This window comes from Aquila chrysaetos, chromosome 10 (assembly GCF_900496995.4).
Source record: "Aquila chrysaetos chrysaetos chromosome 10, bAquChr1.4, whole genome shotgun sequence".
NCBI classification, from domain to species: domain Eukaryota; kingdom Metazoa; phylum Chordata; class Aves; order Accipitriformes; family Accipitridae; genus Aquila; species Aquila chrysaetos.
This window is the reverse complement of record NC_044013.1, coordinates 28283451-28307213: the sequence shown is the minus strand read 5'-3', so window position 1 is coordinate 28307213 and position 23763 is coordinate 28283451. Positions and strand designations below refer to the sequence as shown.

The following is a 23763-nucleotide window of genomic DNA, read 5'->3' as shown; positions in this document are numbered from 1 at the left end:
ACATTATCCCAAAGTACATGAGAAACCATTCCCAGATCACCAGACCAGCCTGAGAAGCATTGAAGTACACTGGCTTTTTATTCCATGCATTGTTTGCTTTGATAGTCATTCTTGTTTCCATCACTGTACACTGTTCAATACAAAAAAAAAAAATCAAGTTTGTATCAGGAATCCACAGAGCAGGGAGGAAAGAGATGAACACTACTGGACAGGGCCAAGATGAAATGGTTACTTAACACGACAGTGGGAAAGGCAACATTCAGCTCTGGGAGAAAATCTAGGCTAGTGTTCAGGAGCTGTCAGCAGCCATGAGAACTGGATCAGGGTAGTTGGGATGCTGAAAAGGGAACCCACGGTTTACTTCTGTCCTGCGAATGCAGTGTTACTGTGAGGAGGAAGCAGGCCGATTTACGCTTCTCAGCCCCATACCCTGCTAGGAGAGAAAGTGCGAGGAACTGCAGCAGAGGCGCCCATACAGCAACGTGGAGGTCACATCTATGTGCAATTCTGGGTGGGTTTCACTACAGAAAATGCCTATATAACCCCCTGCAGAACTGACAGCAACTGTCCCAGGAACATGGGGGGCTGCTGAGCCACCCCTGCCTGCACACAGCCAAGGACACGAGATGGGTGTGCAGGGGGAGGCTGGGATTACATCTCCACGGGTACAGGGTTACATGTTTAGGCAAGGGGGGGAAACCCTAGTGGCAGTCCCAGAGGGATGCTGCATAGGAGGCAGCAGTTAGGAGGAGCAATGCTGGACTGTAACAGTGCAATGACCTGGGCATGTAAAGAAACTAGAGCTAAGTGTGGCAGCAGACAACCTGAAGGGTTCAGCTCTGTTTTTACAGGCTGCAGAATGGGCCAGCATGTCCCCAGGCAAGGACGGGGAAGAATCAGCACACACCCAGGACAGCTGGCCCAGAAGCGTCCCAAAATCCTACACATCAAAGCTTCTATGCTTCTCTGCAAGCCCAGAGGAGCTTCATCACATGGTGGAGGAGCGCTAAGCAAAGACCAGAGCTACCAAAACCCCTCTGGGATCTTTTTGTTAGGGACTGAATCATTGCAGACTGAAGTCCCTGCAAGGAGATGCTGACAGGCCTGAGCCAGAAGAAGCTCTGCTTTGGGCCTGTTGCTGCAGGGCTGCCCTAGGACACCAGTGCTGCCCACAGGCAGTGGGCACCGCAGGGCCGTGGACTGGGTTGACATCGCATGGCCTGCAGGCAGCGAACGGACCTGCCTGTGGGAGCTCAGGAAGCCTGCCAGATCTGAGTGGCAGAGTCTCTCCAGGGGCGTAAGGCCTGGCATCCTCTGCTGTGGGGGACATTTGATGGTAGTTCTCAACCTGTCTTCATGCAATAGTTTGGTCTTCCTCTTTGTGTGCATGCTACGTGCACACAGTTCTCTACTGCTAAATTCCTGCACCACAGCCTCCAGCCCCCCTGAGTAACCATCTGCACCACCCCTTCCACACCAAAACCCCTCTCACACCACAATGGCAAAGCCATCTCTGGCCCTGCCACCTCCTCCTGCCACTGGCCGAGAGACAGAAAACATCTGGGAGGAGAAAAGAGGGATGGGAAGAGAGAAGAAACAAGCCAGGAAAGAGCTTCACTCCCCATGGCATTCTGCCTGCACCCAGAGCTGAGTATTGCTGCTGCAGGCAGGGGTGAGCTGGTCATTCCCTCTCCTCTCCAGCAGCCTGTTTGGTCCTGCACGGGTGATCCACCATGTGGATCCACTGCTGGCCACCCCTGATCTCGTACCCGCTGCCTGGAGCAGTTGCCCTCCTCTCCGCTTGTCTTTTTGGATGCTCTTGCCAGGGGGTCTTGTGACAGTTCATCATCAATTCAAAAGCCACTCGCTCCCTGATCACCACTCCCCACCAGCTCAGGGACTGCCAACTCTACCAGCAACAGGAGCAAATTGCAGCTTCGACCACAAGGAATATCACAGGGCCCAGGAGGCTGGCTGCATCCATCCCTCTCGGACCAACATTGACAGGTTCTCTGCCCTGGTATAACAGCATCCTTAGAAATCACAAGAGGCAGCAACTACTGACAGCCACTGAGACCAGCTCTGCTCCCATCCCCCCCAGCAACCAGGGAGAAGGTAACATCACACAAACAGATTACAATTGTGCTAGCGGTGAAGCCAACCTTCTGATCTACAGAAATTATAATAAATAATAAAATAACATCATAACTTAAAATCTGTGTGTAGTCCAGCTACAAAAATTTAAAAATACGGGATAATTTAACTCATACAATACTGCTCTCTGTATAAGTAAGACATTTTCCTTCATTTTGCCATGAGGCTATAAATTACCACAGTTAAATTCAAACCAATATTTTAACATAAAATGTAAACAAACAAAGCAACAGAAGTACCTGTCCATGGTCCATTCCTGCCGTTCATCTCAGGCTGGTGTGCCAGTCTGCAGAGCAGCACCCAGCAGTGCGGCCGTGCACCATGCACGCATGGCACAGTGGCACCAGTCAGCACGCTAGGAAGGGCAGAGTGAAAGCTCTTGCAGAGGGACATCAACTAAGGGTGGGGGAAACGTGCTCTACCATTTTGTTCTCTTTAAATATTGATTTAAAAGAGTAGTGTTTGAAGGGAAGGCACTATGAGTTCTATCAGAAAACAAATTTTTGTCATCTGCCAATGCCTCGGCCTGTCACATATCAGTACTATCCTCACTTTCACCTGCAGAGTTTCAGCTTGAAGGAGAAACAGGGGCCTCAAGGTGCACCCAAGACACAGCTGTGCCACAGCCACCATCAGATTCCCTGTGTGACCTGTTTTGCACAAAGCCTGACATGAAGGGCAGGCAGCTGTTAATGCTTTCAAGAATGTACAGTGAGTAAGGAGACAGAGCAGGGGTGATGCTCTTATCTAGGCCAGTGATTCCCAGTCTTCCCCCTCAACACACAGCTCTCTGCTGGTTATCGATGCTGTTGTAGGCGAGAGACTGCTTCTCCAAGTCCAGTACAGGCATCTCCAGTTTCCTCCCCAGAAGAGTGCTCAGGCTCTGCAGGATGTGCTTTCCACAGTTTGCAAGTTCTTGCTTTTCCAACACTGATTTGATTGATTTCTTTGACTGACTGACACAGACAGGAGGTAAGAGGAGGAAGTAAACTGGGAAATGGCACACTGTATCTGAAAGAGGTTTCCCTGCTCGACTGGAGATCGACACTGCCAGAGTGAAGCAAGGACGGTGTTAAGAAGTGCTCTTATACCAATTCTCGAGAGGATGAGGTTAGAATACAATTGCAGGATCTCACAACAAAATGCTGATTAAAAAAAGAAACTAAAAATCCTTAAAATAAAACCCACTATTACATTCCTGGGGATGTATCGACTCAGAAGACCCTGGATGTTAGCACCTCAGTACCAATTTTCTCCAGGAACATGTCCACCTTCTGATTAAAAATGACCCAGCTGGTTATACTGAATACGCTTTGTTCACAGGTTACCCTATAAGAAGGTCTTTTTATGCTTCCTCACTTGATAAGACTGAGTGGTTTAGTTTGCTTGATCTGTTCTCCAATCTTCAGGGCCATGAGGCCTGGTCCCCTGTGAAAGCAGCAAGAGAATCCCCCTGCATTTGTACACAAAGCTGTCCAGGCAGGACTCCCAGGATGTTTCTCTGTAATGTGCTTGCTTTCTGAACTTTTTTTTTTTTTTTGCAACAAGTCTGTGTGTCTATAAATACAATCCACTCTTTACAGTAAAAAGTGTTAAAATGTCAAAAAAATAAATATCCATGTTACAGTAACTAGATTATTCAATAAAATACATCCCTGCCATTCTTGATTGAAATGCTCAAAGAGAATTAATTTCATTTGGACATTTTCCAGAGATTCAGGTTATTGCAAATCACTCCTGGGGTGGGAAGGAGAAGCATCTTCTCTTCCTGTAAAGTGTGATGAAGGGGAATGAAGTGGAATCTCAGGGAAATCAAAATGCCAGTATCAGGAAGCTTTGGGGGAGATCTGTATTACCAAGTAGCAGAGCTGCAGGGCTTATTGGTCCTGACCGTGGCATCAGAACACTCCCCTTCAGAAGAGTCACAGTCTGATTCTCCAAACTGTGCTGGGTTCTGCAAATCAAAAGGAAAGGGGAAGATTTGAGCAACATTCCCGCACTGCAGATCAACCACACCATCCCAATCTGTAACAGCAGAGGCAAACGTCACCACCAGCAGAGAAGGAGAGACTGGCAGCACACAGGAGACAGCAACAGCACAGAATCACCCTACCAAAGGTCACTTGTCTCCCCCCAACAAGGGGACAGCAGAAAAATATCTGGTCAGAGCACTACCAAACACAGACGGAGTTATGAGAAGATGGTGCAGCAGGCTTTGCCCTACCCTTCCCAAACACTTGAAAGACAGTAAAGGGAAGAAAATCATTCTAGCTTTGTTAGCAAGGCTGCTGATGGATAAGCTTGAGGCAGACAGTTTATATCCATTCCATTTAATTATCTGCTTTATGTGCTATTTTTTTATCCCGCTTAATGCAACTGCAAACCTGATAGCCTCCCAATATCACAATCATCTTGACCGGCAAATTATGTTCAGCTTTCTTTGTGCTACTTTCCCCTGTCTACTCCCCCGGCCAAGTATGAGAAAGACTAGGTATTTAAGCAGTTGCTTTGTTGTAGAACATCTACCACAGCATTTCCTAGGCAGTCATCCAACTTTCTGGCCCTCCAATTCCTTTCCGTAACATTTATTTATTTTTTTTTTACTCAATAGAAGGAAGAGGGGATAACTAAACTTACACCTCACCTCACAGCTGTGTTCATCTGCACAAAGTTTGCCCAGAGACATCTGAGTCTTGACTCTCCGCACAGCACACTCCTTGTCTGAAAGCCCGTCAGACTGGGTGGAGATTTCAATGGGGATCTCTGGAGTCTGGGACAACATGTCCTCCAGCTTCTCAGCCAGCTCATCTTCCAGCTTAGTGGCCAGCTCATCTGGGCTGTTCGAATGATCACTTGTGTTTCCCTCCTCTCCATCTGACACAGAGAAGTTCTCCGAGCTGAAGGTTGAGTAGGACTGGCAGCTACTAATGCAGCGGTGAGGTCTGCAAACCAGGAGAGTAGTTCAGCTTGTAACACACTGCCTCCGATTGTAGAGGAAAAGCAATTTCCTGGGTGCTGTGTTCAGCTACTCTGCTACAACCGGCCTTGACAGACCCCACTCCTGGTGCCCACTCAGCCCTAGGTGAGCCTTTCCCCAGGACCCCACTGCCAGCTAGAAAAGTTACAGCTTCTCAGTGGACAGGTTTCTGCACGCACTCTCATGGCACAGAGTAAGAATGAGCTGGTGAGCCAGCACAGCGTTACAGCTCGAACATACGGAACTCTGTTTCTGACAGGTAGCAAGGGTCAGGTTTCTTTCGAGAAATACATCACAATCAAAATCCTCACGTTAGCAATGCAGTGAATGCAAAGTGACTGCTACATCCTTGCACAGGTTCCCCCGGCAAACCTCTCATCTTCCTTTCTGAAGCATGCAATGCAGAGCAGATTTTTGCACCTGTACTTTTAACTGGCATCTTCAGCACAACAAGAACAGGGCTCACTCACTCTAACAGGCAGCCCAGGCTGCTCATTCCTGTTCTCCCTAGCAGATACCACTCAGGCACAGCACACGCAATAGTGCCTGGTGGCTTCTCCTCACTGGGCTAAGGGCTTGACCCTTCCAAAAACGTCTTTGAGCAAAACAGGTCCTATCCCTAGAAAAAAAATTTACATCAACTCTCCAGGAGCCTCTTCCCACCCTAAGAACACACCTTCAGCCAAGTCATAACTGATCTGCAAGGCTGGCAGCAAGAGCTCTGCAAAGTGTTGGGCTGCCTTTCACATCTTGGAGCTATAGAGATCTGCCACCTTTTGAACAATTTAGTTCAAGATCTGCATCTATAAATTCATCTGTTCTTATTTGGTCTTGTCTGTTGTATGTTCATACTAGCTGACCTGCCCTGGAGCCTATTTTTCTTTAACAGTCCTTCTTGCCCAAAGAAAGGCTGTACTGTAGGGTTCAACCTAATTCAACAGGGAAAATCCACACCACCTGGCAGTGATCCCAACAACCAGGCTAGACTTGAGGTATCTGCACTTAGAAAATAAGCTCACAGTTACTTGAATGTGGAAATCGCCTCATGCCAGGATTCAACAGTAATGGTACAAAATATCAGGTGGCTGAAGATGCCAGAAGACCCACAACAGGTCATCACGTTGAATTCAGGAAAAGCAATTTGTTTTCTAAGTTAGTAAATCACAAATGAAGCAACAATCACACAAGAACTGTATGAGTTTTCTAACTCATCTAGCCCAGCGTTCTGTCTCCAACCCTAGGCAGGAAGCAATAACCTGGGAAAAGTATGAGAACAGGGTGTGCTGCAGACAGAGCCTGCTTTCTCCTGGCGTATCTTCCTGGTTTGTATCATTTAGGAGATCAGACTTCTGAGCTGAAGCTCAAACCTGGATAACAGTGCTTAACAGCCACTGATGGATCTATACTCCATAAATTTAACAATTATGACTTGTTTACGTTTTGATTTCCACAGCATACCTTGACAACGAGCTCCACATCTGAAAATGTTTTGGATGGAAAAAGCACTTCCTTTTGTTCATTTTAAATCCCGTTTGCTTCACTAGGTGTCCCTAACATGAATGAGATAAATCATTCCTTGTCTATTTTCTCCACATAACTCACAATTTCACACATCTCCAGTATTGCTTCTCCTCCTGCTAGGCAAAGATTTCTCATGGATTTAATTTCTTCTACAGAAACCATCTCTAACCATTCTTGTCACACTTCTCAGTACCTTTTCAAATTCCACCATGGTCTTTGAGCTGGGGCAATGAACATGGTGTTTAGGATTCCAGCTGCAGGTGTGCTGTGGATGTATACAACAGCAGAGAAGCTTTTATTTTCTTCTCTGCTCCTTTCCTAACAACCCTTAACCAATTTGCCCACTGGATCACTTCTGCACTTCAAGCAGCTGCTTTCACAAAGCTGCAGCACCAATGCCATGATCTCTTTCCTGAGCACAGGACCGTAAAGACTGCTATTACATATGCTTAGGTAGGAACACTCCCTCAAGTCTCTTACTTTACAGGCAACACCACCAAATTTGATCTGCTGTGTTGTCACCTAGATCTTCAATCCTACTTGAATTCCACTACGAAGACACTGGAGTCAGCCCCACTGCAGCAACAGTTAACAAACAGCATTTGAAAGAGTTCACAAAGGGTGCCAAATCCATTAAGTCTGATTCTGGTGAAACAGATGCAGCAGCTTATTTTTATAGGCTGAATAATGTTATCAAGTGTGATCAAGTTGTGCTACAAACAGCCTGCAGCAGAAAAGCTGTGCTGGAGATAACATCTCAAAACAGGCTGAAAACAGCGAGCGAACACAAGGGATCACTGAGGGCAGATGGGATGCACTGAATGAGATTCTGTTGTTTTGCCAGCACCTTCCACAGTTTCAGTGCTGGTGTGCAGCTGCTATGACAGTTCTCCTCCTGAGTTTTGTCCCACCAAAGACAGATTAGACTGAATTCACCTTTTACCTTTGTCTACGAGGAAACTCCACTTCACTGTCTACTTCACCCTCTTCCTCTTCTGAAGAGTCGTCACCGCTCTGACAGAAAACAAGGACAAGAATGGTGTCACATTTGTGAAAGAACAAACATGCAACTACATGGTTGCCCCTTGGTCCTCCAGGACAAAGTCACTGTGTCAACGGGCTGCAACAATCTAGACAAGAAAATAACCTGCGTACCAGTGAAAACTGAGTCAGACATCTTCTCACCAGCAGATTATTTCAGGAGGTGTTAATGCTGCCGTTTCTGAATTTGGAATGATTGACTTTGAAATACACTGGAGCACTTCAGCAGTCACTAAGTACGTAACATTCTGGATTTTTACAGATGCAAATTAAGTAATTAGTATCATACTGAAATCCACATAAATTATTGAGCTGATCTGGCACTCTTGGCTTTACGACTTCAAACCTCTTCTACATGAGCCCATCATAGAGCAGGATGGGGAACGACACAGACTTTGCTGGTGGGTTTCACCAAGTAGGAAAACTTGAGTTTTGTTCCTTTCTCTACCTCAGTGAGCAAAGAGCCTTTTATTCTCCTCCTCCCATCCAAATCCACCCCCTGCACTTTTGGTTTTTACAGCCACCTCCTATCCTATCCAACCTGCCAACCCCTCGCTCAGACTCAGCCTCTATCTCATCCCAGCCCCTTGTAATACAAGGTCCTCCTCCCTTCATTCTGGGCCCAAACCACACTCCTGGTCTGGTGCTCATCCTCTTTTCTTTCACTTTTCCACCCAGGCCCAGTTTCCTGCTCTTTGAACTCCGCTCAGACTGGTTCCTACTTCTCTCACCACCTGGATGGAAGCAGGAGGAGTGAAGAAGAACTGTTTCTGTACAACTGTGCCGTAATACCTTTTTGACTCTTGCAAAATCTTCACAAAATACATGAGAACTATGACTTTCAGTTAAGAGGGACAGTTTCTGGCAGGTGCAGCAAAAGGCATGTCCCCAAGACCACAGCAATTGTTGAATTTCTGTTCTGAGGCGCAGCAGCACTATAGAGTCTCAATGAAACAGTTACACGATATTTAACATCGCCAAAAGAATGCATTTACCCCTTCCTTTGTTTTGAGAAAGGCTTGAAAACATTTTGAGACTGTTTCAACAACAAAAACTCAGTAGACCAAGTTTCAGCTCAAATGAAAACTGGCTAAATTGCACGCAACAGAACTAGGCCCTATCAAAACTACATTTGACAACCCTCACTATTAGCAGTGTGCTCCAGTATGCCTACAGTACCTCTCAATAAAATTGACTTTAAAAGTATGTCCAGATCACAGAGCAAAGTTCAGACAGGCATGATTTCTTCAAGATAAAGTTGTACATGTAACTCTACTGCTATGTGTGTGGGAAATATGGCGTTGCTACTATCCTATATCCAGACACCAGCCTTTGCTACACAACTTCTTTTGGTGGAGAGGGAAAAGAGGAGCAAGCTTTGGGTCTTTTTTGTCCAGTCAGTATGCTTTGTCCTTACCTTTTGAACGGGTCTTGCTTTGCAAGGTAGCACTGAGGAAGCCATGTGCTGGGGAGTGCCTAGGGCGGATGCTGACTTACAGCTGCTGAAGCCCCCTTCCTCCATCTTCTCAATGAACTGTGCATTTTCATATAGGGAAACAGATGTTGGTGATTGAGAATGGCTCATCCCTGTTTCAACAGATGACATCTGTACCTGACCACTGTCCTCTTCCCTGCACTGAAGACAAGAATTATATGGATCTGTTTTGCAACACTCCCAATGATCAGCTTTGCTTTCTTTGCTCTCCAGATTCCTTCGGCAATCTGCTTCCATTGCAGCGGAGATGAGATCAGGGCTGGAACCAGACATCCGCCTTTGCGCATGGTTACTGAGAGGGCTCCGCAGCGCTGCTGCAGGGCCAAAGTACCTTAAGTTGTTTGCACAGTTGGCGATATCTTGTCCATGGGCATGAAGCCGTGAGTGATGGCCATGGGGATGGCTGTGGCCAGGTTGCTGCAGTAGGCCAGGATGATGAGAATGATTATGAGGTGGAGGTGCATCATCTTGCACTGGCTGGTTTTTCAAGATCCCTGCAAAATCATTGTAGCTGCCTTTGCTGTTCCCTCGGCGGTGACGTGGCTTACTGCGGTAGCGGCTTTTGCCACTCAGTGTTGACATTTTGGGACTTCCTGAGACTGGTGAGCCATTGGATGCTGCTTCTGTGCTGGGTATTCCCTCTGACTTCAGTAGATCTGGCCTAAGAGACAGTCAGCAGAAGTTACACATTAAACCACAAACAAAGAAATTACATTGGCTCAGAGCCAGGATGAACAGGCAGCTGTAGCCATAAGCACACTCTGCTTCCTAAAATCTACAGGCTTCCCTCCTCTTCAGCTGCTTGACTTCTGCATTTAGTTTCCTTTGATCCTCTCCACTCAATGTCCTTTCTGCTCAGCCCATCATGCTCTACACTCCTTACTTGCTGCTTTTTCCAATATCTGCCACATACTCTCCTTTTTCCGCTCTTATTTTGATGTTCTGCTCCCAAAATAGCTCCCTCCTAAGACCTTGGTGTAGGGCATATCTCTTACTATGTGCATATACAATGCTTAGCACAATAGGGTCCCAATCTGCTGATGGTTATCAGCTTGCTCATTTCAAAAGCACATGTAAATATTAATTCAGAAGTGATTATTCACTGTTAATCAGGACTCTCTAACTTCTGGAAATCCCAGAAAAGGGAAAAATAAAATAGACAGCTCTTGGGGGGGGGGGGGGGGAAATCTCACTTTCTGAAAGTCATGCAGAAGAGAAATACCTGAAAGGACATAATGAATTCCCAAATCTCAAATCCCAATTTAATTCCTCAACAATGAATCCATCCTTCCTGAGGACTGGCTGATTTCCACAATCCCTCACCCTGCTTATTACCGTTCAAGTCAAAGATGATCTTTGCTTGGACACACATTAGATACCTCCTGTCAAAGCACCATCACCTGTGAAAAAAATCATACGGACCAAATGGTTCCAGAGAGCTGCCCAGTTAGAAGGGATAATTAAGCAATTGTGGTTCTGAGGATCAGACCGGGCCCAAGAGTGAACACCCCTTTGGCTTAGTCCTGTGTTGCCATCAGACTCAAAGGGAAGTAAGCTGCCTCTCAATGAGGATTTACCACTGGTTCCTGGCACAGAACTAGGTTGTTACTTCTTACCGTTTAGTCTGGCTGCCTGGTTTATGGGAAACCCCTTTCCTCTTCATCAGCTTCTCCACTGTATTGGGGTGGATTATTGGTCTGACTGGGTGGCGTTTGTAAGTCCCAGGGTATTTCTTTTCCACTGCTTGTTCCCTCCTGAAACATTGGGGAAGAAAAAGAAAACCAGATGAGTTCTCTCTTTATCCAACTGCAGCTCCTGCTGGACAGAAACACAGCTCCGCTGTGAGCACACTGCGTGTCTGTTTCTCATCTATGGCTAGGTGCAACACAACATGCTGTTCTGGGAAAGGACATAGTCATTTTCTAAATTCTCTCTGCAGAGATCAGGCAGTTGGAACAGGGCCTTGGTGCACAATCCAGAAACAGTACTGCTTTTCACTTTACAAAGGGGCCAAAGGATCCCAACACCAAATGGGAAAGGCGCCTTTCTCCCAGTCAGTCAACACTGGGTAAAGATATGTGCACTAAGTGGTCTGTGGTAATCTACTCTTAAGGGGCCTCTCTCTGCTTGCCAGCTCCTTCTTTACCCTGGAAGTTTGTCAGGGGACACTAAATCTGCAAGTACCACTATGCAGTTTAGAAATTAAGCACTGGTTTTTTTCCTCCTGTATGCATATTGCCACATGCATGGCATGCCATTATGCCCAGATACATACTTTATGAGCTCCTTCTCACGGACCTCCAGCTGCAGCATAATAGCACTGAGCTCCATGTATAAGTTATTGGCTCGCTCCAGCTTCCTCTCATAGTGTTCACGGATATCCAATGCATGTCTGAAAAACAGAAGAGTCATTATTCCACAGTCTGATGTCCATGGACCAAGACAGAAGAATAAGGCAAAGTACAGGTGCTTTAGGAAAAGGCCTTCTAAAAGTCAAATTTGCCAGCTGTATTGCACTGAACCCCAGATGAAGCTAACAATGAATGACAATTAAGAGCCTGATACAGCAAAGAATCATGATATAATTTCAAAAGCATTTAACAGTCTTCAAAGACTGGCAACGCTTCTCACTAGAGAAGCTGCAAATGCCTCACATGCAACCACAAGACCTTTGACCAAGCCCTGATCATCCTGTTTGCACAGAGAAGGGGCTAAACCAGCTTCTAAAGAAATGGGAAGAAGTAATCTGTTTGTATTTCATAGAAAGCAGTATGTCCCTACAGCTATAGTATAGTTGCAGAAGACATCTTGAACCACAGCTGAAAGATGTGACCATCAAAAGCTCCCTAGGGCTAGGGAACACTCATCAACAACTACATCAAAGTGGCTGAACAAGGTTTCCTTTGGTTTCTCAGGTTTGACACAGAACTGCTACTTGCTGTTTTATGTTTCTCTGTCGTAACTATATTTGCAAAAAAGAAGATAACACTTTTCTTTCTTAAACATTCTGCTTTCATTTTTAAGTTGGTCTAATGTTCAAAATTAATTTCAGTGGGCTGATAGTGCATTCACTCCCAGTGGGCTGGGAGTGTGTTCACTTCTCTGGAAATAACTAATCCAAAGAAAGTATCAGGGCAGAGAAAGCTCACAGCAGACTGCAAGGTGCCTTTTCCACTGAGATGGATGTACCTGCTTTAGCGCTGTTATCACAAACACCAAAACTCAGGCAGAAATATTCCCTGGTAAACACACAAGCCTTTACCCCTCTTGCCTAGAGCAAACAGTTCAGACTGCCCAAGAGCAGGGACAGTTTCCACTGTTTCTTTCCCTATAGCTTTCCCTCAGCCAAGCAGTGCTCAAGGCCTAGGGCATGCCTGTGGGAACTTTAGTTTCTGGACTCACAAGGAATTTAGGCTGCCCAAATTTATGCCAGCAGGAATACTGAGTCCTCAGTACAAGAGAAGCATGAAAACAGTCAGGGGCTGGAGCACATGCCCTCTGAAGAGAAGCTGAGGGAGCTGGGTTCATTTAGCTGGAAAAGAGAAGGCTAGCTGGGAAAAGTAAGCAGTAAACAGAAAAGACTGTCAACAGACCTCAGCTCTTCTCTTCGACGACGAATCAATTCTTCATCTAGCCGGTGGATACAAGTTCCTTCACTTTTAATTTTCTCAAAATGTTTCTTCACTTCTTCTCTCCATTCAGCCTAGAGAAGCAATTTACTTTCAGGTATTTACAAAGGATTGGGATGTCTAGTTGCACCAAAGAAAAACTCTTGGGCAACATTCTTTGTGTCTGTAGAAAATTACAGGTTTGGGTTGAAAATGCGTTTCTGTTAGCTGAATTATTTTGGGTAACAACATTGCAGCATGTTTAGTTTCAGCATTTTCAAATGGTATTTCCAATTTTGTGCTCCAATTAGATCACTTAAAACATATCTGCATTTTCTAAAAAATATTTTTAAAAATTCCTAAAGCTCTTTTCATCCTAAGACAACATTTTCTTCCCTTTTACCATTTAAAGTAAACAGAAAGGCTTATGATTTGGAAACCTATATTCTTGACAATGATGACTGTCACTAGGGTGATACTAACTCTGTTTGCCCCTTCAAGCCCTGCTTCTTGCAGCTTTAATAAACACACCCGCTTCCTCACATACACCCCAACACTGTATAGATCCTCTGGAGGCAAGGTTTCATTCTCATTCCCTCCTTGGGAGCAGACAATAGCTCACTGGGTAGGACTCAGAGGAATCTCTAAAAACATACTTTTAGATCTTCCCTGAAAGTCCCAGAGTCCCTTCACTGCCCTGTAACAGCAATTTGTCCCACTGGCTGCCCTGCTCATCTTCACTATAAATGCAATGGTTCCACTCTCAGCAGTCTTGTGGTCTCCTGTACAACAGCACTGGGAGAATAGCTGGGAGCAGAACATCTGAAGTCAGTAGTCTCAAGGAGAAGTGAATGAGACAACACTGAATTTCTGACTAAAGCTGGCAGATGTCTCAGTTTGTGAAAGCTTGGGTAAAAGATTTTAAAATACCCATTAGTTTGCTTCTCCCCAGGAATCAAACTGAAATCATGGATCTCGTCTTTTGCTGTACTCAGTGCAGCCTCCGAAATCAGATCCTTGGAGCTAACTCTAGTATTCATGGGCTACAGCCATTCTCCAGTTACCTGTGATTTGAAATAGGTTTCCTGAGGAGTAGCCAGCACATCAGCAGATGCAATATCCAGGTGCATCAGCGTCTGCCGGAAGGAGGGACGATTCCGGGGCTTGCTCTGCCTGGAGCAAAACAGACAAATACCCAAGCGTGAGATGAGGTCAATACTGCTAGCTTCTCCTGCCCTTCTGAAACGGTTTCTCACTAGAACATATTCTCTGAATTGTGTAGCTGACAGATTAGAGCAAAGGAGCTTTTCTGACTTTCTCTTTTGCTGAATATGAGTTTATTGGGCTAGAGTTGTTTTGTATTCAGTTTTTGGTTTGTGATGATCTATTCTGAAGAAAGAGATGAAAACCATTTAAAATAGGAAAATGTGATTACAAAGTGAAGGATAGGATACAAACTGACACTGTTCCTAACTTGTTTGTCAAGAAGAAACAGATCTCAGTTCATTAACCCATTTATTTCCAAGTTTTATAATGGGAATACTCAATCTAGTAGGAACGATAATTTACATTCAACAAAACAGGGAGTTTACAAACACCAAATGTATTCATGTTGCCATATAGTACATGCCTGAGCCTACACAGTATTGTAATGCACTGAACATCTCTGTAAGATCACATTCAAGTACAAAGCCATTTGTATCTTTGAGAAACGAGACCAGCACTCGAGCTTCAGGACTGAACCCACCAGACTTGCTGAATGGATTCAGTGCTCAGGACAAGAAACAGCTTCTTCAGCCACCTCGCCCCTACAAACCACCTACTTCCACTAGGTGGGGATACAAGCGTATGTACTCGGTGTTCAGAGCTCCACACACCGCTTCCTGACTTGTGCAGCCCCGCGTAGAAGCACAGCCACGCAGAGCACGTCTCAGCACAGATCACTGCAACAGCACGACCTGCTGCAGCTCAGGGTCAGGGGGGTAAACAGCCACTTGAAAAGATCCATAGATGCTCTGGCCTGTTTTTGGCTTTCTGCCATTGAGAGGATGGCTGGTAAAACTCATGGAGTGGGAAAACGCTGGAAGACCACTTACATTCTGTGTCAAAATGCAATTACAAAGACAAAAGCATTAATACATAACCAAAGACAAAGAATTTCAACTCTAATTTGACATGTGGAGGAAACTGAAAGCATTTTCCATACCTATACCTGTAAAATCCTGGTTTCATCCAGAAAGCTCCAATTTCTCTTTGTCCAGTTCAAAAGCCAGTCACTTACAAAGCGGTTTCAGAGTGAAAAATCGTTTCCTTTCACTCTGGAGCCAGCCTCAAGAAATTTTACCCCTACTTTCCTTCCAGCTCCTTTTCTCTTCCCACAGAGCTACTTTTTATCACCTACTTGGCTACAACAAAGCAACCACCTCTGTGAAGGCTACTGAAGATGACTTTGATGCTGCCTGCTCCTGATTCACACTGGACAGGCAACTCACAGGTAACTGTCACCCTGCTAGGGCTCCTATCAAGCTCTACTCCCCGACTTCTCTCCTGTTCAACTCCTTCCCCCTCACTAGCCCGTCTCAACAGTGTCTGCCTGCTCCCTCCCCTGCCCCATCCACCCAGCTAACCAGACACATCGCTTCCTACTTCCTCTAAGCTCCAAATGTCTTTCTGGGGCCCAAGCCTGCTGCCACAAGGAAGCAGAATCCAAAGTGCTAAAACTTACCACTCTCGTGACAAGCGTGAGAGTATTTAAGAGCCCTCTGCTCTGGGCTCAACACTCCCACCCTGACTCTGGTTTTACTGGGAGTCTGGCAAGAGCTGGGAGCCAGCCCTAGGTCTGTGCAGTTCAGGCTCTTACCAGGTCTGCTTCATGAGGATTTTGAAGCCATCTGGGCAGGTGGAAGGGACAGGAAGGTGCAGGCTGTTACTGCCCACTCCCCAAATGATGGCTGAAGAGTCCACGTCCTTGTAGGGAATCTCCCCTGTAAGCAGCTCCCACAAAACTACTCCAAATGACCTGATGAAGAAATAAACCAGGATAAAAGCTTCTGTGTGAATTCAATTTAACAGAAACATCTGGAGCTTGAAAAAAACAGTTTGGCAAAACAGGGAAATAGGCATGTCTGATCTGAAATCGCAAGTAGGTGCAACAGCATTTATGTACTAGTTTTTAACCAAGAGTAGCTATTTCACACACCAGGTAACTCTTCCTCCTCTGACCCAGCACTGGGCTGAACACCAAACCACACTGGTTTTCACTCACTCTTTCCTATTTCTTTGTGAGATTTTTAAAATCCTGAAAGTACACTTTCTGTATAGACTAAATCTTACTCCTGTGAAATGAGAAGGAAAGTTAGCTTTTCTGAGATAGACTTTTGACTGTTCTTATTGGTAAGAACATGTCATCTACTACTGGACAGACAGAACTGGTGTCTTACAGAGACAACACAACAAAGGTTTTGTGGGTTTTTTTACATTGCATTTAACTTTTTTTCCCCCTAGCCAAAAGCTCCCTCTGCTGTTGTTATGTGTACTACTAGGTAAGAGTTTCATAGGTTTGAGACTCAGCGCTACAACTACTGCAACATAGAAATTAAGAAACAAATGCAACATGCGTAAGTGTCAGTATCAAAAGCACATGCAGTCTCATCTGATATTTCTTTTGTGCTGAAGAAAGGAAGGCTAAAGAAAAAATTAAGAGAACTCTCCCTGGAAAAGAACCTCCTATTACAAGAACTGAAAAATAAAGGTAAGAAAACTCACTTTGCTTTTCTTCCTTAATGAAATGATCAGTAAGGACCAAAACCTTAATTTATAACAGCAAACAGTTATTTGTTTTATTTACAATCTTCACCCAATAAAACACCAAAGAAATATCAAACCAGTCAATACAGAGCTAAACAAAATGCTGCTGAGAACCAACACCACTCTTACTGCACATTAACAACCAGGCTGCGATATGAGGTGAGGTACAACCATCTCAATTACAAACCCAGACGTATCACCTTACTTGCACGCCCCATCCATCTGTGGAACACCAACCCTGCCAAGGTTGCTGGCAAGTCAAACCAGGTGAAAAGTGAGAAGCGTGGTTTTGGCTTGTACTAATATCAAGTTGCTTTTACTAAGTACAGAAGAACACCTAAGGGACAAACTGCCTGGGTCTGAACAACCATCAGTCAGGAAACAGAACTTCATGTGAAAAATGTTGCACTTTCAAAGCCCATCAGCTTCAAATCATGTGGGGAAAAAAAACCCAAAAACCAAAACAAGCACAATTTGAATTTTTTTTTCCCTCAAAATTTTTTTCCGTGGGCTGCAGGAAAGCAGGGATCCAGGTGGTTGGACAAACTACCAGGAAACCCCATCTGGTTTCAGCTTTATTATGATTAAGAACTGACAAGGGATTTTCAAGACTCCTGATAAGATTATAGATTATTTTTTTTTAAGCATGCTGTTAAAGATGAGAGAGAGCAGACATATAAGCAGCTTAGGAACTGTTCTCATTTGTTGCCAGCATTCATGAACACCGCTTTTACTCATATTGGGGGAGGAATGGATGTCAAGGAGGAGTTTGAGCAATCACCACTGCAGCGGACTCGAAAGAAACTTGCACCAAAGGTATCTCTAGGTTTGCACCAAAGAGCAACATCACTAAATCACTGAGTAAAGGAATAAAGCTGTGCCCATGCTCCTCAGCAGAGTTAGCAGTTGGTTTTTATTGGACATGATGCCCCATACAATATTCCTGAACCTAAGCCACTCTAAAGGACAGAAAGCTGAGAGTGGAAATCCAGCACTATTCCTCCTCGTGAACCTGTGATTCAAAGGGAGGAGCACAGAAGACAAACGGTGAGTGTATTTTCTTTCCAAAACAACCCAAGAGTTTCTCCTAGAAGAGCTGGCTATGCTATGGCCTGCTACATCTACACAAAATGAACACGCAAAACACTGTGGGCACAAGAACAGCTGTATACCACAGATTACAAGACCTTCCCTTTCCCTACAGGAAATCTTGACTTAAAGCCATGACCCAGCTCCAAGCTAAAACACCAGCAGCAGGCTGCTGTCTGCCTCAACTTGTACTCTGAACCACCTGTGGCTTTGACCTGCAGCTTCATGCTGCATAAGGGAGGTGACAGCATTTGAAGCTGAAAAACCACAAGAAGGAAGATCCATCCTGGCTGTAAAGCAGGGAGAAGGGCATTTGTCCTGGCTACTAACATTTAATATGCAGAAATAACAAGGCAGAAACAGAGATGCAGTTCCCTTGAGAACCCTGAAACCTGTGGAGAGGCATCCCAAAGGAGCTCCAAGGCCAAGTCCTCTCTCAAGCATTTTTAATAGTATGGAGATCTGAACCTTTCCTTGTGCTCCTTTGGACACAGAGTACATTTCACATGGGATGGAAATGGGTGTTCAAAACTCTTACAATATACCCTGGTTTCCTCCCTCTTGGATCCAAGCTTAGACTCACTGGACTGTAATCCTGTGGCTGTACATGTAACAGCCAAGCCCAGTGTGCAGAAAGCAAAAGGTGGTCAGACCCTTCAAGGCAGCAGAGTAGGGGCCTCCCTACAGCTCAAGTGTGGCCCTGAAGACGGTAGAAAGCAAGTGAAAAATACCCTGGCTGCAGAAGTTGCTGAGGCAGTCCTGAGCACCAGGAGTGGAAGAAAGCTCTGGCCTGACTAATGACACAGGGAAGAAACGTTGCATTTGCTTACTGCAAGACACAAGATAGTCTGCACTGAGTCTCATTAGGTACCTTCAGATCTCAACACCCAGCTTTTGCGCATGTATGTCATTTCTTTCCATTATAGTCCATGGTTCAGTAACAAAGTTCAGGGCACTTGGCAGATGGAGAAAGGGATAGTCCACCACAGAGCAAACTATCCCCATGCTTAGGATGAGAAAAGAGTGCTGAATATGTAAAGTGCTGGGAAACCAAGTGGCTAAACAGAAGGTGAAGATACTTAAACATTAATACTACTCACCAGATATCCACCTTTTCAGAGACGGGCTCATTGCGTATCACCTCTGGGGCCATCCAAGCCACAGTTCCCGCAAAAGACATTTTGGTACTTTTATCACTGAGTTCTTTAGATGTACCAAAATCTGAAATTTTTACTGCATCTGTATGTGTAACTAAAACACTGGAGGAAAAAAAAAAGGAATCAGCATTTTGCAATTTTTCTTGTACCACAACAGCCACTGGGAGTAAATCCCTTCTTAATCAACACGAGCAATTGATGAGGCCATGCTGCTCACAATTGCAGTACAAGAAAAAAGATTATGCATTTTCACCAATGAAAGCACTCACTTTCTTTGGGGTGGTTGTGTTTTGTGCCTCAAATGCATTTCTAAATGCTGAAAGTCAAAAATCAATGTTGATAAAACTGCAAATTAACAAGTCACTGAAGATTCACTATATCTGGGGACGTTTCAAAATTGTAGTAAAGGTGTACCTTAAACTGCACTGTAAACCATCTAAAGGTATTATCTTAACACAGTCATGTCACAGGCTAAAGAAGTGATAAACATCTAGGGAATAACAATATAAGCAGCCAGATAGTTTTAGTCAGAAAGCAACAGAGCAATGAGAAAGATGCATTCCAGAAAACGAAAGAAATAACAAAAAAACAAATAAGAAAGAAAAATAAAAAAGCAGAAGGCAACAGAATATCCCACTTTCAAAAAGGGCCAGACACCATCAAATCATTAGAAATACTTCCTTACTGCTATTTATTATGTAAGATACTGGTAAAATTTCCAGTCTTGTTAAATCGCAGCACAGGAAGGAGTGCCAACAAGTTCATTAGTTTCACTCTCATTAGTTTTGAGTCAACATAGAAAAAAAAATAACGGGGCTTTTGACCTAACTTTAAACTATTCCTCAAGAAAAAAAAAGACAACCACAACTGGGGGATGTTTAAGTAGCTAGAGACTCACTTTGGTGACTTGAGGTCTCGATGGATGATTTTGTGAAGGTGCAGATAATTCATCCCACTTGCAATCCCCGTGGACCAATCCACAAGCAGCCGAGGGGTGACTTTCCGCCCTGCTCGCAGGACTTCGTAGAGCTGTCCATGTGCACAGTACTCCATGATAATACAGTAGCATGGGGCTTGAGTGCAAACTCCCCTGTCAAAGAAAACACACAGCTAGTGAGGATCAGTGGAGTAAAAGTCCCAGAGCAACTCTCAAAGGTGGCAATCAAGGGGCGGGAGAATAACCTGTTTACTCTGCCTGGGCAAGCCTCTGCTAATACCACCTTACTGAACAGGGAGGGGAATGTTTCCTACATGCTTTGCACAGGAGGAACCTCACTGATGACAGGGGTGGGTTTCCTTCAACTTCCACACCTGCAGATCTGTAGGGTTCACAGTACGCATTTTGTGAGCCTGCATGCAAAGTGCAGCACTGGGTGGGAATGGCGTCCATAGTTGTTTGGGGGTTTTGGGGTTTTTTGTTTGTTTGTTTGTTTGTTTTCACAAGAATGTGTGACAATTTGAGAGGAAGAATGACCACCCATTTTGTCCTACAGACAGCTTAGTTCCTGGATTTTAAAAACTTGGCCAGGGTACATAAGTGAATGGATCTTTCCTGGATAAAGGTATGTTTCTAACAAGTTTCACAACCTACTTGAACGCAATGATGTTAGGATGTTTGAGTTTCCGCAAGTGCTTGATATCTGTTTCGTTCTGATCTCTCACTTTCTTGATGGCCACCTCCTCTGCCCGGAATTTGCCCAGGAAGACAGCTCCCTGTGCACCGCTGCCTAGCCACTGCAGCTCCGAGATCTCCTCGAATGGGACCTCCCAGGTATCTAGGCACAGGCAAGCAAAGGGGATAACGTAAAAGATCAAGACCACAAAAATGTTCTGCTATAAGATCACGCCACGACAGCACCTGCCATCTGCCTTGCTAAATCTCAAGGTGGACTTTTCTGGAGGTAGTAGATGGCGCCTTCTCCTGGTACAGGCACAGCTGAGGCACACACTGCACAAGCTCAGCCCCAGCATCCCTTTCATCCAGCTCCTCTCCCCAACTACAGTTGCCTCCAGCCTGTTCCTTCCCGTTCTCCCAGCTGCTTTTTCAACAGAGCTCACCACCACTGCTAACCACTCAAGTAAGCCGCTTTGACTTCGCAGCTGCTTCACAGGTATACATTTAACATACCAGGGACACTGGATTGGCAATTTAGGGAGGTGGTCCTCTACTCCAAAACTGAACAATGATGGTATCTCTCATAAGGTACACGACCCCATTGACAAGCATAGATGAGAAGAAACATTTAACATTGACAACTGACAAAAAAAAAACCATTGAGGGGTTTTTTTCCCCCCCCCGAAACAGGGAAAAAATAGGAAATAAAAGGGAAAGTCAGAAGCGGCAGGTTGTAAAACACAGACCACCAAAGCACATTAACAACCACCAGTCACAGAAACAGGTCTTTCCCATGTCAATATTGTGTGTATCAGTGTCAAATAGGCAAAAAAATCTTAAGGGATTCCTCCTTTTAGGTACCCACATGCATCTTGTAGGGATACTGCCAGAGTGGTCCAGTAACACTGTATAAACTGTTTCAAGAGAGTTGTACCCATCAGAACAGAAAGCCTTGCTGTCTGTGAGTCACCTTGAAATTACCTTAACATGCCAAAAACAACAAGATAAATGGCAGGCAATAATTTATTTACTGTAACTCAATAAATATTTAAGTTTAGAGAATAAATTATTTAGCAGCAAAAACAAGTAACCCACTGATTTGTGAAATAAAAGGAAGTCACACCTGTACAGACCCCTATTTCAGATCACTACAAAGACGTGTCTTCTTGTTTCATCCAGTCTCCAAGCCATTGGGGTGTTCCCAGGGCTGCAACTGGGATTATGCAAAAGTGCCCATTTTAGATACTGTCATCACCGAGGGGAAACTTATATACCCAAACTGTCTCTGGACTGATCCTGATTCAAATCCTTCCATCAAATCATTCCTGTGACAGTCAGACACTAGCTGGATGTCTCCTGCTGAATGAGTGCTCTCCAGGCATGGCCAAGGAAAGCCATCTCCCATCTGGAGCCAGACCCCAGTGCTCATTCTGCTCACTGAACTAGAAGAAAAACCATTGTTAATATACAGCAAAAACTTCCTTTGACTTGGCAGGGCAAAGTTCAATCCTCAGCACATGTTTCTTCACAGACACAAGTCTATTTCTCATACTGATATATCCACTTGCAACCTTATGTTATACAAAAATATTAGGACAGCGCATGCAGCTCTCAAGTGAAATGCATTATAATGAAGCATCCCCAGTAACCATGGATTTGCCGCAGGTAATCCCTATCCTCAGTTTTCAAGAATGCTATGACACTGTGAAGGTGATAGTGCCTACCAGCAAATGTGTCCTTTGGTATTGAAGCAAGAAATGCCTGTCCATGTAAGAACCTAACAGAAACTGATGCATGAAACATGCTGTGACCACTATCTTGACCACAGGACATTCAAGTATTTTAAAATAATGAGCGTTCTTCTTTACCAAACAACTCGAGCAATTTTTTGTCACAATAGTTATAATTGGTATTTAACTCTTTAGACATTTAGACATTAAAAGACAGTTCTTGAAATAAGGAAAATAAAAGAAAATAAGGAAATTCATAAATAAATTGAGAAGATCTGTATTTCTATTTAATTCACAAATGCATTGCTTCTGCAATGCAACTGCAAATACAGTTGATTTTTGTGTTTGTTGGTGAACAGTATTTTTACATGGGCAACATTGAAACTATTCCGTTGTACTGAAATAGCTGTTTCTTTACATGTGAGAAGACTGCCTTTCCTGTACAAGGCACGCAACATTGCCATTTCCCTGAAGCACACAAAGTTTGTGAACAGTAATGGGTAACTATATTGCTATCACCTAGGAGCCCTAATTTGCTCTTAATACTACCTATTAACCTCCACAATGGCAAAGGCAGAGAGAGATTGTAAACAAAGTAAGCAAAAGTTCATGTGCTTCCTCCTGCAAAGTCCCCTCATGTTTATTTGGTAAGATATATCCTTTCCCATATCCCATTTGCACCCTGATCATCAAGGGCACGATTCAGGAAAGAGATTTCAGTGTAGCAACAATCAGTGAAACATCCCACATCTTTCGCAATTTCAGGAAGAGTCAAACCGTATGTAACGTATAATGCAACAGTAAGACAAAAATAAATAAAAAAACCTTTCACTGTACAGGAGCATGTTAATACATTTTGAGACAGTCAGCATCAGCAATTCGTTTGGCTACCAAGCACTGAAAAGCTCCCCAAAGAAAGTGATGCTGGTGGAGAAAAGCACTGGACTACATTCAGTTGAAAACCAGGATTTGTTAGCATTAGTGGGGCAAACCTGCATTTTCTACTACAACCCAAACCCACCAATTGAAAAATACATCTAAATTACCCTGTGCTCCCTGTGGGTCCTGGGACCACCCTCAAGGACAACAGGCTGACAAGGGTCAGTATTACAAAGTTAGTCTTATCAGTTCTGCAGAGGGGCAATGGGCAAGGCTGGAAAAGAGAGGACTCAACACACCACCAGCTGAATACAGCTTAAAGTTGAGACCATGCACATCATCCGGACAGCAGGTTATAAAGCTCTCCCCACTGCCTGTGCAGACCCATCCTCCACAGCCACAATACCTTGAAGCAAAGAACGGTGAATGACGGCTGCCCCAGCTACAGCACATCTACACAGCAGATACAATGAAAAACACAGCATGCAAGAGGTGATGCCAAGAGCTCTGTTATCTCAACCAACAACTTGAAACAGAAAAGGACTTGCATAAACCAGCTGCAAGAACTTGGGGGCATGGCTATGATGACTAACTGTAGTTAAGTCAAAGTGCCTGTCCAGAAGCGTAACACCTCAGATGATCAGCAGGGTAGCTAGGAAACACATCGGGACACACTGATCAAGATTAGAC

The 23763-nt window shown here is 44.5% G+C and overlaps 1 protein-coding gene across 4 annotated transcripts in view; it reads right to left on the bottom strand.

The window, feature by feature from the left end:
* Nucleotides 1–59: 59 nt before the first annotated feature.
* The window catches only part of MAP3K13 (mitogen-activated protein kinase kinase kinase 13), an 82064-nt gene continuing 58360 nt past the window's right edge, over nucleotides 60–23763 (bottom strand). For 3 of the 4 annotated variants that reach the window (XM_030029370.1, XM_030029371.2, XM_030029372.2), the window contains 13 exons: nucleotides 20441–20624; nucleotides 19748–19939; nucleotides 18793–18951; nucleotides 15657–15815; nucleotides 13861–13969; nucleotides 12782–12891; nucleotides 11464–11580; nucleotides 10805–10942; nucleotides 9111–9849; nucleotides 7596–7666; nucleotides 4799–5096; nucleotides 4011–4108; nucleotides 60–3922 (listed from right to left, as the gene is read on the bottom strand). In XM_030029370.1, coding sequence (XP_029885230.1) covers nucleotides 3886–3922; nucleotides 4011–4108; nucleotides 4799–5096; nucleotides 7596–7666; nucleotides 9111–9849; nucleotides 10805–10942; nucleotides 11464–11580; nucleotides 12782–12891; nucleotides 13861–13969; nucleotides 15657–15815; nucleotides 18793–18951; nucleotides 19748–19939; nucleotides 20441–20624 — 2411 coding nt within the window. In that variant the 3' untranslated portion in view covers nucleotides 60–3885. Of the gene's footprint in view, nucleotides 4109–4798; nucleotides 5097–7595; nucleotides 7667–9110; nucleotides 9850–10804; nucleotides 10943–11463; nucleotides 11581–12781; nucleotides 12892–13860; nucleotides 13970–15656; nucleotides 15816–18792; nucleotides 18952–19747; nucleotides 19940–20440; nucleotides 20625–23763 lie in introns of all 4 variants that reach the window. The other variant, XM_041127031.1, reaches the window with a different exon arrangement.